We start from the raw sequence: 13,793 nt of genomic DNA on the forward strand, positions 1-13,793 counted from the left end.
GCCCTGTCTTTACCGTCTTTCTGCCCCCAAAGGTGGAGTGCGTCGTGAGCGATTCCAGCACCTTGTGCTCCCACCTGGTGCTGGAACAGGGAGTTAACAGTATGGAACTTTCAGGCAGGGTGTTCTGTCGGGGATCCTGTTCCAGGCTGAGAGGGGCTGCACCTGTGGCGGGGGTGGGGGGTGGGGGCTCGGAATGGTTTGTACTGAAATGAGACGAGCTTCCTGTGGTTTCAGATGAGTTTATTAAGTAAAGGAGCAGAGACTTGTGACTCTTTAGTGTTGTTGCTTCCGGTGTGAAATCTGATTGAAAGTTACATTCAATAGAGAGGATTTGTTTCCAGTTTTTGATTAACCAAGCTGTTTCCAGCTGAGGAGGCCAAGACCAGAACAGCCTTGCCCACAGAGCAGTTGCATTAGCGGGTGATCTGCATGCAGCAAAAGAGCAGAAAAACGTAAAGTGGATGAATACTGTTGCTTGCCTCACTCACAGAAAAGCGTCTACACCAGTGTCATGGCCACGTGAAGCTCAGCACACAGTCCTCAGGTCCCCTGGGTGGCTTTCCTTTCGTTTGTGCTGAATGGTGCAGTTCGCCGGCTAGAAGTTGGCCTGCTGGAAGGGAGGGCTGACCTGTGGGTAACAGCAGGCTCAGGAGTGCCAGCCCAGAGAGCCACTGTGTCTAACGGTGTTGTCTGTGGACCTGCGTCTACAGCATCTACAGATACCTGGGCCCCGAGTGGGGCAGTGATCGGGCTGACGGCATTTGCCAGCCATTGGGTCTCATGGTTGGAGGAAGAAGTGATGCTGCATGCACCTGGTGCCACCCTGTGCCCCGAGTCTTCAGCCTCTCCTCAGTGTCTGCCCACCCACCCTGGATAGTAGTGGACTCAGAATGGCCTGTGGTGGGAGGGAGAGAACAGAGCCCTTTGGTGGGCAGAGTTGAACTGTACCCCACAGACTACGCTTGTTTCTGTTTCTACACAGTTCAGGGGAAGCCACAACATGAAAGCTACTATGTATGTCTTTAGAACATGATTCTCAAGAGCCTCAGACAGCACCCATAGAGAGCTCTGATGCTGGGATGACCTTCACCAAAGTTGAGTCAGGGTCACCGAGGTAGACAGAAAGCAGCGTGCTAGCAGGCAGTGTCAATAGGGAAGGGGACAGCACCTAACCAAGACCCATCTGCAGCTGGGTGGGCTAGGACAAAGGGCAGGATGAGTCAGCCTGAAGTGCTTACCTACACATGGGTGTCTGCATCTTGACGTGCCATCTGGGGTGGATGGGCTTCAGGCCAGCCCAGAAGTGAGGTAGATGTGTGTGGCCTCGCCTGTTCAGACAACCTTGGAAAACTTCGACCCGTGTCCCCACAGTCCAGCTCCTGTGGAATTACCCACCCCCACCTTGATGTAGTCCCAGTATTTCTCTGAGGCTTGGTAAGGAACTGAGCATTTCAGCCTGGCCACAGACTCCAGAAGCAGTGCCTACTAGGGCTGGAGAGCACATGGCCATGTGAGGGCTGCCAGTGCCCTTGAAGGACTTCCCTTCCTGCCACATACCTGCACCCTTGTTCTCATGCTACCATGAAGGCCTCGTGTAGCTCCCCAGGGAGAGGGAGCTTGGGTCTTGTTGGCATGTTCTCAGAATTCACACTGGAATACAGCTTAGCTGGCTTTGTAATTTCAACAAAGGCAGCTATACCTTTTCTTCTTTAAAAGCCAAGGTACATAGGACAGATACTTCTTGGCACTTGGGGACATTTGATTGTCAGACAGCAGAGCTAAGGGCTCACAATCCCTTCTTCATCTGTATGCTAACTCACTGTTACAATGAAGTAACGGTGCACAGCCTGTGGCTGTCCGTCGCTCGCCAAGCGTGGAGACATGTTGGACTCTAGGAGGTACTTTGTGCTGAGCTTCCAGGACCGGAGGCTGCAACAGTGCGAGTACAAAAGTGGGAAGTAAAACTGAGCTTAAGCTGGAAGAGAGCAGAACGTCCCACATCGTCTTGAGGGACGTTTACAGGGGACAAAACAAACAGCTAAGAGACCCTTGGAGCAGGGCAGGCACAGATGTATGACAGGGCCTGCCTGATGTCGGTGGAAGGGTTCCTGCCTAGAACTGCCCAGCCATTCAAGTTCTGTGGAGGGCTGTGCGGGGCAACCAAGAGTCACCCCAGAACTTCTCGACTCCCTGAATGTTCATCTCTGATGCTCCCTCTGTGGGCTCCAAGTAGTGTCTTCAGTCTCCCTGAGGGTGGCCCTGTGTTCTGTCTAAACTGGACCTGTTTGGCCAGTGAGCAGGAAGAAACTGGAACTGGGATGTGTGGCTGTGCTTTGCTTGCCCTGGGTACCGACCTGACCAGAGGTAGCCATGCTGGGGTTCACATGGGGAGGAGCCTGTTGTAGTGTGTTTGTCAGTAGTTGGGCTCAAAGCAGAAACTCATAGAAATCAGTCTGCTCTCTGTGCTCCCTGAGAGCTTGTGTGACCCTTGCATTGTGGGTGCTGTGTGGGATTTCTGATCATCACCATCATGACCGGTTATCCTGGGCTCTGTGCTGTTGCCTGGTCTGTGACATTGGGGCTCCTAGAACTTGGTATTGTGATACCTAGACTCATCCATGCACCCCTTATGTGCCAGCATGAGCCTTCAGTGTGCAGGACTCAATGCTCCCCAGCCGTACAACCATGCTACAGGCACCAAGGACCTTGGGTGTCTTCTGCCTCCTCCAGGAAGGATTTCTCATCATTCTGGAAGGAAGTGTGCTTGTCTTCTGAGACTGAGCTGGATCTTAGTTAAAACCCATCACATGCTGTGTACCCTGGGAGCCAGAGCGACATGCTGTTCTGTCCCCACCAGCCACCATCCTCCTCTTACCCAACATGCTGCATCCACTCTGCCTTCAGGGAAAAGGTAGGCTCTGCACAGAGGGGAGAACAGTAAGTAGCCTTAGGTGTCTCCTTCACTGCAGGGCAGCTTGCTAGAGCCCCCCAGGACCCAGTGTGCATCTCGGGCTCCATCACCTCTGCCTAGAATCCACCAGGACTAGAGAATTGGCTTTGCTGCATGTGCTACAGGCTGCCAGAGGAGTGCCAGGCTGTGGATTTGGTTCTGTGGTAACATCAGTCACAGCGGATGCGTGGATGAGTACTGTGCCCTGGGAGAGCCTCTTAGGCACGTGCGGGCTGTGCTTCTGTCAGGGTGACGTGAGTGAGCATGCCACCTTCATGAGTCGGCACCCCTCTGGGCCATGCAGCTCCTGGAATGCACACTGAGCCCCTCACCTCAGCAGACAGAATTACGATTCACATAGTCCAGTAGGGACGGCTCTCGTGGCTGCAAAGAGCAGGAATCTTTATTTGGTTCACGCCAGATCTGCAGCAACCTCTTGATATTAAAAAAAGTGAATGGAAAAGTAAGCTGTACAAAAGGATGGAACCCTTCAGAGACACCAGGAATGCATCAGAACCCCTGCTGAGCTTCTTCCCCACCTCGACCCCTGACCCCTGACCCACACCAGCCTGGAAGAAGGGACAGGCAGTGGCTAGGGAACAGGGTGGATAACGGAAACAATAAAGCTGAGTGTCGCTGGAACATGCTCTAATCTGTAGTTTATTTCTGGTTAAAAATATAGCAATCCAGTGCACTGTAGTAAAGAAATCTGCTCGAAAGGTAGCAGAGAACAGCTGAACACGAGCAAAGCAAGGCAGAGTCCATAAGACAGACGGGCTGCACCCAAGAAGACTGACGGAGCCACGGGTACCAGTCGAGCTGGCATCCCTTGTTCGTTTGTTTGGATGAGGGAACAACCCTGGTAGAGAAGGCAGAGACATGAGGAACCTGTTGTTTGACTGAAACAAGTTACATTTTACATCCGGGAGTGCTGGGTATGCAACAGTCTCCAGGACATTCAAGCCACTGGCTTCAACCACATTCCTGTCCCGGGACCAGACTCGCTCTGGAGTAGCACTGAGGCATCTGGAGGGAATATGCATATCTGTTGGGGTAGTCGAGGCAGGCACAGTGCAAAGATGTGAGACCCCGTGGAGGTCAGTGAGAGGTGACGTCCTCCATGGGGCGTCACTGCCAGGGACATGGAAGCCTGAATATACATCCTGCATACTAGGTGCAAAACGCCACATGCTCAGCCCAGGCGTGCTGTCAGGCTGTCCGGGGCATGTGGGCCACAGCCCCTTGGCATCAGGGCTTAGATGTGCCTGGCCAGATTGGGGTTAGCCCTGGACGTCTGCAGCATGGCCTCCCTGGGTCTGGAGGGAGGATGGCTGGACAGGGCCAACAATGAGTGAGCAGAGGACAGCAGGGGAACAGACTTTGCCGTAAGACTCAGTGTGGGGAGGCAGCCTCCTTAGGAGGGCCGTGGGGCAGTGCCGAGAAGAGGGATCATGGTCTGTTGTGGGAAGAAGAGCAGGGGCTTCCCTCTCCCTCCACAGGTACGCAGCACAGACTCCATGGAGACAGAGGCCAGGACACCCTGTCCCTGGGCCCGGGCCCACACTCCCAGCAGCTACTCCAGACAGGAGGGCAGAGCCACTGGCTTTCCACAGCTGCACTACCTTGCTGCCCTCCCCCTCCCCCGGCTAGACGGGCACGCTGGTGAAGGTGCCCCCTCTCACACCTTCCACACCCGACAGGAAACACGAAGAAGATCCCCGGGACCCTTTCACACCACACTGGAGGGATGGCATGCCGGCCTCCTCCTGCCATGCCACACAGCATCGTGTTATACAAGCAAAGAATTTTGGCTAAAATCCAAAAACATTACCCAGAAAAAAAGGCATACTGTGAGTGATACCCAGTCATGTTGTTCTTCCGTGGAAAGACAGGAGTCATGGGGCTGTCTGAGTCAAGATTCCCCTTTCTGTTTTGCTTTTAATGTCCCTTTTGTACATCATTGCTTCCGTGGTCACAACAATCTCGTCAGATGAAAAAGTTGATAAACAAAATGGCAACTCCAATGTTGAGCAGGATCACCATGACGACCAAGATGGGAGCTGAGCCCTGGAACAGAGAAGACAGGTGAGAGCGATGCCAACGTGGGGCCTCCTTCCACACTGGTGCCTAAATGAGAGTAGCCCACACCCGTGGTCGAGAAGGCTTACCCTCCTGCAGGGCTGCTCACGGGTACCCTTGCTGTTTACACTGATCTTTCTCGTGAACCTGGCGGGAAGCTCTCCAAGAGGTCACCTGGAATCTTCACCTATTTGTAGGCCTACTTGCTGCTTATAGTACCTAGTTTCCCCCAGCACTTCCTGAAGCCCTTAGCTCCACCTTTCTCAGTGTGGCTGTCACCCCCATCACAGCCATTGCCTGGCCGGCTGCCTGCTCCTGCACCTTGCTTCCACAGGCCCATCCTAGAGGAGGCTTTGCCTCTGCCCTGGACAGCCAGCAGTTGAGAGAGAAGCGTATTAGCCAGCACTGCAGAAGTCTCAGCTAGGCCTGCTTGTGCGAGGCCAGCACATCTGGCCGCAGCCTCCAGCTCTGCAGTTCATCATCTGAGTAGACAGGTACCCAGCCTGCTGACCACACAGCTGACCACACATGCACCTTCTAGCTCACATCTCAGACCCACGAGACTCCACACGAAAGGGGTGTGCTCCTTGCCTGCCAGAGACATTGGCTTATAATAGACCAAGGAGTTTGCTGATCATAGGCTTCAGGGCGCTTTCACCCTTATTTCTTGCTGGACAGCTAGAGTGAACTCAATCTTGAGTCTCCTGGCTCAGCCTTTTGAATGCTGGGGTTATTGGTGTATGCCACATGGCTGGCTAAGTAGAAGGTTTCTTAAATATGTATGTTTGACTTTGTGATGCTAATGGTTACATTAGACAAGTGCTTTACACTACTGAACTACCTCAAAAAAAAAAAAAAAAAAAAAGCAAAAAGCAAGGGCTTTTTAAAAATTTCCCTGGGGAGCCAGGCAAAGGTAATGCACGCCTTTAACCCCAGCACAGAGGCAGAAGCAGGCGGATCTCTGAGTTCTAGGCCAGCATGGTCCACAGTGTGAATTCCAGGACAGGAAACTGTCTCAAAAAAAAAAAAAATCCAAGTATTCAGTAGTGGCATTTCGTTTGTATTTTAATAAATAAAGCCCGAGAATCAGAGAGTAAAGCAGCCATAGTGGCCAGGCTTACAGACCAGGTCACAGTGACACACACCTTTAATCCCAGTAGCCCCACTAGCTTGCCATAGAAACCAGGTGGTAGTGGTGCGCGTCCTTAATCCTAGAACAAGAGGCGATTATAAAACGGGAGGAGACAGCTCTCACACACAGTCTCACTCTGAGATTCCTGGAGGCGGGATCGCCATTTCGGACTGAGGTCAAGGTAAGAGCCAGTGACTGGCTGTTTTACTTTTTTGGCTTTCAGGTTGAACCCCAATTTCTGTCTCTGGGTTTTTATTAATCATGTAACAATAGTCAGTCCTGCCTGGGTCCAGTGCCCAGAAACCCAGCCCTTTGTCCTGTTACCACCTTGCTGAAGACTGGATGGAGACCCAGGCTCTGCATGGCAGGAGGGGACAAGAAGGCCTGCCTGGCCTGCAGGGCCTTGTTTTTACTAGGGTAGAGTCACCTTTGAACTCTAGTGTTTTTATGACAAGGACTTACATGACATCTTGGCTGAGCCAGCCTTGCAAGGAAGTGGAAAAGGCCTTAACATTAGAGTTGGCCAAGGGTAGGTCCTGCTGTGATGCCAGCCCACTGTTTCACATCCTTCTGGGATGTTTAGTCGAGCCCCAGGCCCATAGGTGTGTCACAGGGCAGAGGTGAAGGATAGCTTTGGGACCAGGCCATACTCATCAACAAAGTGACTTGACCATCATGAGTCATCTGTAGTTGCTCCGGGGAATGGTAAGTCTAGATCAGGAGACTCGTATTCTGCCCATCACTTCAGAGGAGTGTGAGGCTTCTAAGGTCTTGGAAGGTGTAGAGAGGACCACAGAGTTCACCAGGGCCAGGAACTTTATGAGCCAGAGCCCTGGGTCTCTCCTACCCATCCGCCACTGCCAGACAACTTGAAGGAAGTAGTGATGCTACCAATCAGAAGGCACCTTCCCAGACCAGAACACAGGATGGACCATACTGTACAGAGCCCTGCACTGGGAGGGGACATGTAGGTCTTGAGATGCCTGACAGCCAACCTCCCAGAGGCCACTCACGGTCACCACTGACACATTCAACTTCCATCTGCCTTGCCTAACCTCCCTTCAGGCCCATAGGACAGCGTGGCACCTACAGAGACCCTGCCTACTTTCTCAGGATGTTGGGACCACAGAATGGGGCTGGAGTTCTTTCTTCAATTTCTATCCTCGGAGTGCGGGTGGCCTCGGGCAGTGAAAGAATGTCCCAGATCACTCACCCCAGCCGGAAGCCCTAGGGTAAAGGGACCCTGCACTGTGAGCCTCTGGCTCTCCCACCCCACACTTAAGGCCAGCCTGTGGCGAGTCCCTATGTTTTGCATATCTAGGGAACTCTGGGTACTTATTTTGGTTGTGCATGTATATGTGCATTGTGTGGATGTTCGCATGTGTGCATGTATGCATGAACATATATACATGTGTGTAGGCATGGGTGAACATGTATTCACATGCATATGGAAGTCAGAGGACAATCCCAGGTTTCTTCAGGAGCCTCCCACCTCATTCTACTTGGACATAGGCACTCCCTGGCCTGGAGCTCACCAAGTGGGCTAGTCCAACTAACCTCAGAGGATCTGCCTGTCTCTATTGTCCCCAGTGCTGGGATTATAAAGCATGAACCACTGTGGCTGATGTTTTAAAAAACAAAACAGAAAAAACATCATTCCAGGGATCAAACTCATGCCCTGAGGCTCACACAGCATCTCCCATGCTGTGCTCCCTCTAAAGAGAGCTGTATTATGTAGCCCAGGCTGGTGCTCCTCCATAGTAAGTTCCAGAGTGCTGTGGTTACGGGTGTGGCTAAAACTTCGCTTTTCCTGTTCAGTGGTGCTGGGGCCTGAACTTAGGCCGTATGTACACTGGGCAAATGCACTCTACCATTGAGATACATTTCCAGCCAGAGGCTCTGTCTTAAAGCACCCAAAAAAGCCGACACAGTGATGTGGGCTAAATATAGAACTACTCCTGAACCTCCCACCCCCTGCCCACTGCTGTGCTGTTCTTGAAATAGCCACACACTCCGCATGCGCACAACTGCGCAGCTGGCTGTGTGCCGGCAGGGTGAGGCTCAAGCTAGTGCTGTGGTCCCAGCAGCAACCAGAAGCAGAGGAGAATCTTAGAATCGCAGCAGTGAGAAAGTTAATCGGTGACTTCAAGGAGAATCGAGGGCCACAGAAAACACCTCACCTGGGGCAAGTGACTGCTGGGGCTGTCAGATGAAACCACAGCATCCCCAGGTCCCTTGAGAGGGACAGCGGCCCCTGCTGCAGCAGCAACGTGAACCCTGCAGAGGGTCCCTCTGAGCCTCTGTGTGGACCCATACAAATACATCCCACAGAGCACTCCTGTGGGGAGCGCCTTTACAGCCTCTGCACACACAGCCAGATACTCAGAAACCCAGTTTGTCACATAAAGCCCAGGCACTGGAGGGTGGTCATCTGTGCCATAGCAGGCAAATAGGGCCCTGTCCGCTGAGGCCGCTGGTGCACAGGGCACCAGGCTTCTGTGTCACCATCATCCCTCCCATGCCTTCTGTTATGGAGCCAGCGGTGGGCTTAGCGATCCCAGGAGGCCCCTTAAAAGGCCCATCCTAGGGCAGGGAAAGAAGATGAGGAGGTGTCTGGCCAAACAAAGAGTTGTTCTTGGGGTCCAGCGAAGGGAACTCGTTTGGGAGTCTGACCTATATATAACTCATGGGATATGGATAAACCTCCAAAGGTCATGGGGCTCAGGAACCTCAACGCTATGGCTTCCTAACAACCTCCTACTGTTTGGGTAAATTCAGGCCTATAGAAGGGGACCTGAGGGCCTGGCTGCAGGGCAGGCTGCAGGGTTCCATCCCACTGTCCCACGTGTAAATCATCTTCTTAGGGGCTGGACCCTAACCAGTTTTGGCATCTGGCACACATGGAATATGCTCAGGGAAGAAAAGATGTCTGGACAGAGTGTCCTATTCTAGCCCAGGTCCAGAGAACAAGCCACCGACAGCAGCAGGTCTGAACAAGTTAGGGGCAGGATGCCATCCCAGGCAGACGGTTCCTCTCCAGGAGTTTTCCAGCGCCCACACTGCTTCTAAAGGGTGGATCCCAGGAGCAGCCTTCTCAAAGTAGACGAAAGCATGTGGACCTCTATGACAGAGTATGTTTGCTACCTGTAGATGCCCACACTAGCTGCACCCCAATCCCTGGACAGGATATGCACACAAAGCAGAGTGACCAGGAGGTGGCCCTGGGTCCCACTGCCTCTGTCCTGCGAAGGCGGGCAGCACTTACCGTACTGGACTTGAGCTCGTCCCCTGTCTCCTCATCAGACTCGAGTGCAACAGGCAGGGACTTCTGGGGTGGGGAGAAGGTCAAGTCCCAACGCAGCAGACGGGGCTCGGGCCGGTCCCCCAGCCGCAGGCTCTCTAGTTTCTGCACCGTGGGCTCTGCAGAGGAGGCTGGCCTGAGGTTCTCCTTATTTTGGGACTTGGACCTCAGTCTCTGCAGCCCAAAGCCCCGGTCCTCGGAGCGACGGTCTCCCCCTGCACCCCGACTGTGACGCCGTCTCTGGGAGTGCGTGTCCTGTGGACAGGCGTCCATCCTTAGCAAGGGCTTCATCTCCAGCTTGTAGTTGCTCAGCTGCTCCTCATCTGGCTCTGACAGTTTGGGGCCCCCAGAACAGGGATTGCCTGCCCGGTGGTGAGAAGTCCACGAGAACGTGGTGGGGGACTCCGTCCGCCGCTCCCGGGGCTTGGGGTTCCCAGGCTGCTTGTGGCCCGAGCCCCGGGTGCGGAAGTCCTCAGTGGGCTGGCCGCTGCGCAGGGCACCACTGCGGACACCCCTAGAGGCCCCAGCCTTCTCCTCGCCCCAGCTGTTGCGGGCATAGTCCCCTCCGCGGCCCTCAAGGAGCATCTGGATGTCCCCGCTTCGCTCCTCATCTACGGAGACCTGCCTGGAGAAGTGGGCCATCTTGTTCCTGGAGGCAGGAGCTGGCGGAGGGGTGGCCGTGGGGCTGGCGGGAAAGCTCTGCAGGGGGCTGTCATCGGGGGTCAGATCAGAAGGGGTAGTGCCCTTGCGGTACAGCTCAGGGCTCTCCTGCTGCAGGGGTGTCCCGGTGGAGAGCACCTCGATGTCATCGCAGGACATCTGGTGCTTTGGCCTCTGGTACTCAAGCCCTTGGGTGGGAGACAAAAGTACACGGGGTTACTGGGAGCCCATTGCAGAGAGGCCTTGTGCCAGTGTGGATTGAGTCGCCCAGCAAGGACACCTGGCAGGACCTTAGAGCCTGGGTACTTCTCGTCACTAGAGTCCCTTGGCTGGACATCAGGGACCCGGAAAGTCAGGGTAGGAGCCTGCAGGTGGCCCTGTGGCCTTCCTCACAAGGGTGAGGACGCCTGCCCATTAGACCAGCACCTCAGAGGGAAGCTCATGCCTGGCTGCCAGCGCCACAGAGGTCATTTTCAGGTAAAATTAGCTGCAAAGCATGTGCTGTCCCTGGAAGACCATTAGGAAGACCAAGAAAGAACCTGCGGCAGCCACGACATAATCCCGGTACTTCTCTCCAGCCTGTGTCCTAGGTACATGGATACACAGGCTTTAGGGATGGGTATCGTGGGTTTTGCTCTGATCCATCCTGTACCCCCCCCCCCCTTCCATCTCAGTGGCCTCAGGCAGTCTCAGAGGGACTGGTTAGCAGGGTCTTCCCCAAACAGCCAGCCCATAGGAGGGTAACCTTCTGCCCTGAAGCACTTTGGTAATGTTTTTAAAACTAGAGGCAGCCATAGCTTGTGAAACAGGACCCTTTGGAAATGTCAGTTCTGCCACCATCTTTACAAGACCTCAGACAGTCAGAAGCTTTATCTTTGTAAGAGAAGACAACAGCTGCTAGCCTTGAGGACCAGGGAGGGGCATTCAGCACCCAGTCCCTTCTAGCATGGACCCCATTGGGCTGATAATGTATTCTAGGAAATGCTCTGATGTGGGGAAGTGGCTCCCAGAAGGGATTTAAGGGTGCCTGGCAGCCACACAAGCCTGGAGAGGTAAGGCCATGGCAGTCTCCCAGGAAGCAGGCGTGGCCAGAGAAACACAGGGAGCAACAGCCAGGTAGGGGTCCTGCATCAGCCAAGTCCCATGGTCTGGTCCCATCCCAGTAGGGGCAGCTGAGGTACTGCGGGTTGAGGCCCCCCTCATAGATGTTTCTCAAGTAGGCTGGACAGAGAGTCAGTCAATCTCAGCCAAGGCCTCCCTACAGAAGCAGCACCCTGGACCCGCCAGTTGACTGCTCCGAAGCCCCCATACACGAGCATAAAGACACGTCTGGTCCAGCTGGGGCCAAGGCTGGCTTCCGTGGGCTTTGCCCAGGCTTCTCAGAGTACCCAGTGGACAAATCCCCTGGTCACAAGCGCCCCAGACAGTATTGCCCTCCCTCCAACCAAAGCTCCTTGGAGCAGTACAGCAGGACCCCAGGAAGGAATCAGCAGCATTCAGGGCTGGGGCTGGGGCCCCATGGGAATTATTCTACACATGGACCACCTGGCATGGGGGTCAGTCAGGTGCCTAGCAGTCTGAATGTGGGCTTGTGGCCCACCGACTTAGACAAGAGCCACATCAGTCTCAGGTGGCAGGTCCTCCACTGGGGACAGTGGCGTTTCCTGACTTTCTCTTGAAGCTGGGAGCAGCTGGGTGAGAAGACTATGCAGAGGGTTGATGGCCACCTCCCCCTCTACATCAGAAACACCTGAAAGAGGAGGTGGTGGTCACAGCTGGGTACCAGAGTGGGTCCTGGGCAGAGCCGCAGGCAGAGCAAACAGAAAGACTCTTTTGACCTAGCTAGGCCCGGTACCTCTACATGACCCTTGCCCCTCAGCCTGGACCCAAAGGCCTCTTCATAACTGTGTGAGAACACAGATGGGCATGGCACACCTGAGTCCATAGCCTCCCTCATCTTTCTATTCTGACCATTAGTATACAGGAGCTGGGAGCAGACAAGAGGGAAAGTGACCTCAACCCTGCCTTCAGGCTCAGTGGGACCAGGATGCTTCCCAGTGAAGTGGAGAGATGTACCATAGAGCTGTGTGTTCTGGGGATGGGTGCGCACAACACAAGCCCTGGGGCAGCTGACTGTCCCACCCCGGAGGCTCTGTGCCTCCACCTAGTGTTCACATAGCTCCCAGACCCGAAGGGCAGTGACTTCCAAAGGAAGATCCTACTCAGATTCTCTAACCTGGAAGTCACCGGCCGTAAGTGAGTGTCTGCACTTCATGGAGTGCACATGAAGATGAAATAAAACTCAGCACAGAGGAGGAGGAGGCAGGAGGATTGCGATGGGCCAGCCTGGGCTACAGAATAAAATCTTGTACTAGAAACAAGCAACAATAATTGCTGAATGAGACTAGAGCCAGCCCCCCAGCCACCATGGCAGATGGCTATAGAATGTAACACCAGGGACCCAGAAGAGGAGTGGCAGTGTCCACACTGCTGGGGGCTTGGAATCAAGACACTAACATCCACACACACCCACGTGTTTGCTGAATCAGCTTCAGCAAGGGATGTCACAATCAGCCCCCTGGTGGCACTGGGAGCCGCCGCCCAGGCCCTGCCCCTCAGAGCCACCGACTCAGGCAGAACTCACCGTTTTCCCTGTGCTGGAAGGAAGGCGAGAACTCTTTGGCAGTGATCCTGGCAATCCGCGCTTCCTCCTGGGCTTTCTGAGCGGCTGTAAGTGCTGCCTCAGCCTTGGCCCGGGAGTGGGAGGTCCTGGGGGAGGCAGGAGGCAAAAGGTGAGCATTGAGCGAGCGGCTCAGAAGGGACCCTGTGCAGTGATCCGAGGTGTCTACCCTTGGATCCTATTCATTAAGTCACTCAACAAACATTGCTGGCACCAACCAACCAGGCTTCGTGCAGCAGCCTCTGGATACAGGGTGGCATATTTCCTTTTCATTTTTTATTTTATGTATATGGGTGCCTTTGGTTGTGTGTGTGTGTGTGTGTAGTGTGCATGTAGTGCCAAGAGATGCCAGAAGAGGGCACCAGATCCTCTAGGGCTGGAGTTGCAGGCACCTGTGAATCATGGTTGCTGGGAATTGAACCTGACTCCTCTGCAAAGGACAGCCAGTGCTCTTACCATTGAGCTACCCCTACATCCTGTTTTTTAAAATGTTGTATTTTTACATGTGTGTATATGTGTGTCTGTGAGTGTATGCTGCATGTTGGGGAGGGCCCCTGGAGGACAGAACAGGGTGTCAGATCCTTGGGGCTGCAGGTGGCTGTGAGCTGCTAGACATGGGTGCTGGGAATAGAACTCAGGTCCACTGGGAGGGGCAGGACACATTCTTAAGCACATATTTTTATCAACGGACACGCCACACTGTGGAAAGCTAAGCTGGGCAGCCCCTATCTCAGGGTGGAAGTGGTGAGTCACCAGTGAGTCCATGCGACACGAACCATTCCTTCCCACTCCAGGGTTCAGGGGTGGGGAAGCTCCTGTTGTGGCAAAGAGGACACAGGACACTGGGGGATGGAGGACCAGAACCTGTATCTACTCCTCCAGCTCTGCTATGCTCTGCTGAGTCCCACAGGGCCACCCTGTCCTTGTAAGAGCAGAGGCTGGAATTCCAAGGCAGAATGGAGAACTCGTCAGCTCCTCCTTCCTCCCGGCA

At 54.2% G+C, this 13,793-nt stretch overlaps 1 protein-coding gene across 1 annotated transcript in view; it reads right to left on the reverse strand.

Annotated features, from left to right (window-relative positions):
- Positions 1-3,592: 3,592 nt before the first annotated feature.
- Positions 3,593-13,793, reverse strand: part of Jph3 (junctophilin 3) — a 50,779-nt gene continuing 40,578 nt past the window's right edge. Inside the window, exons 3-5 of the mRNA XM_057753679.1 lie at positions 12,767-12,891; positions 9,427-10,310; positions 3,593-5,017 (exon numbers count right to left, since the gene is read on the reverse strand). Coding sequence (XP_057609662.1) covers positions 4,937-5,017; positions 9,427-10,310; positions 12,767-12,891 — 1,090 coding nt within the window. The 3' untranslated portion in view covers positions 3,593-4,936. The remainder of the gene's footprint in view (positions 5,018-9,426; positions 10,311-12,766; positions 12,892-13,793) is intronic.

The sequence above is a fragment of the Chionomys nivalis genome, chromosome 21 (genome assembly GCF_950005125.1).
Source record: "Chionomys nivalis chromosome 21, mChiNiv1.1, whole genome shotgun sequence".
Classification (NCBI taxonomy): Eukaryota; Metazoa; Chordata; class Mammalia; order Rodentia; family Cricetidae; genus Chionomys; species Chionomys nivalis.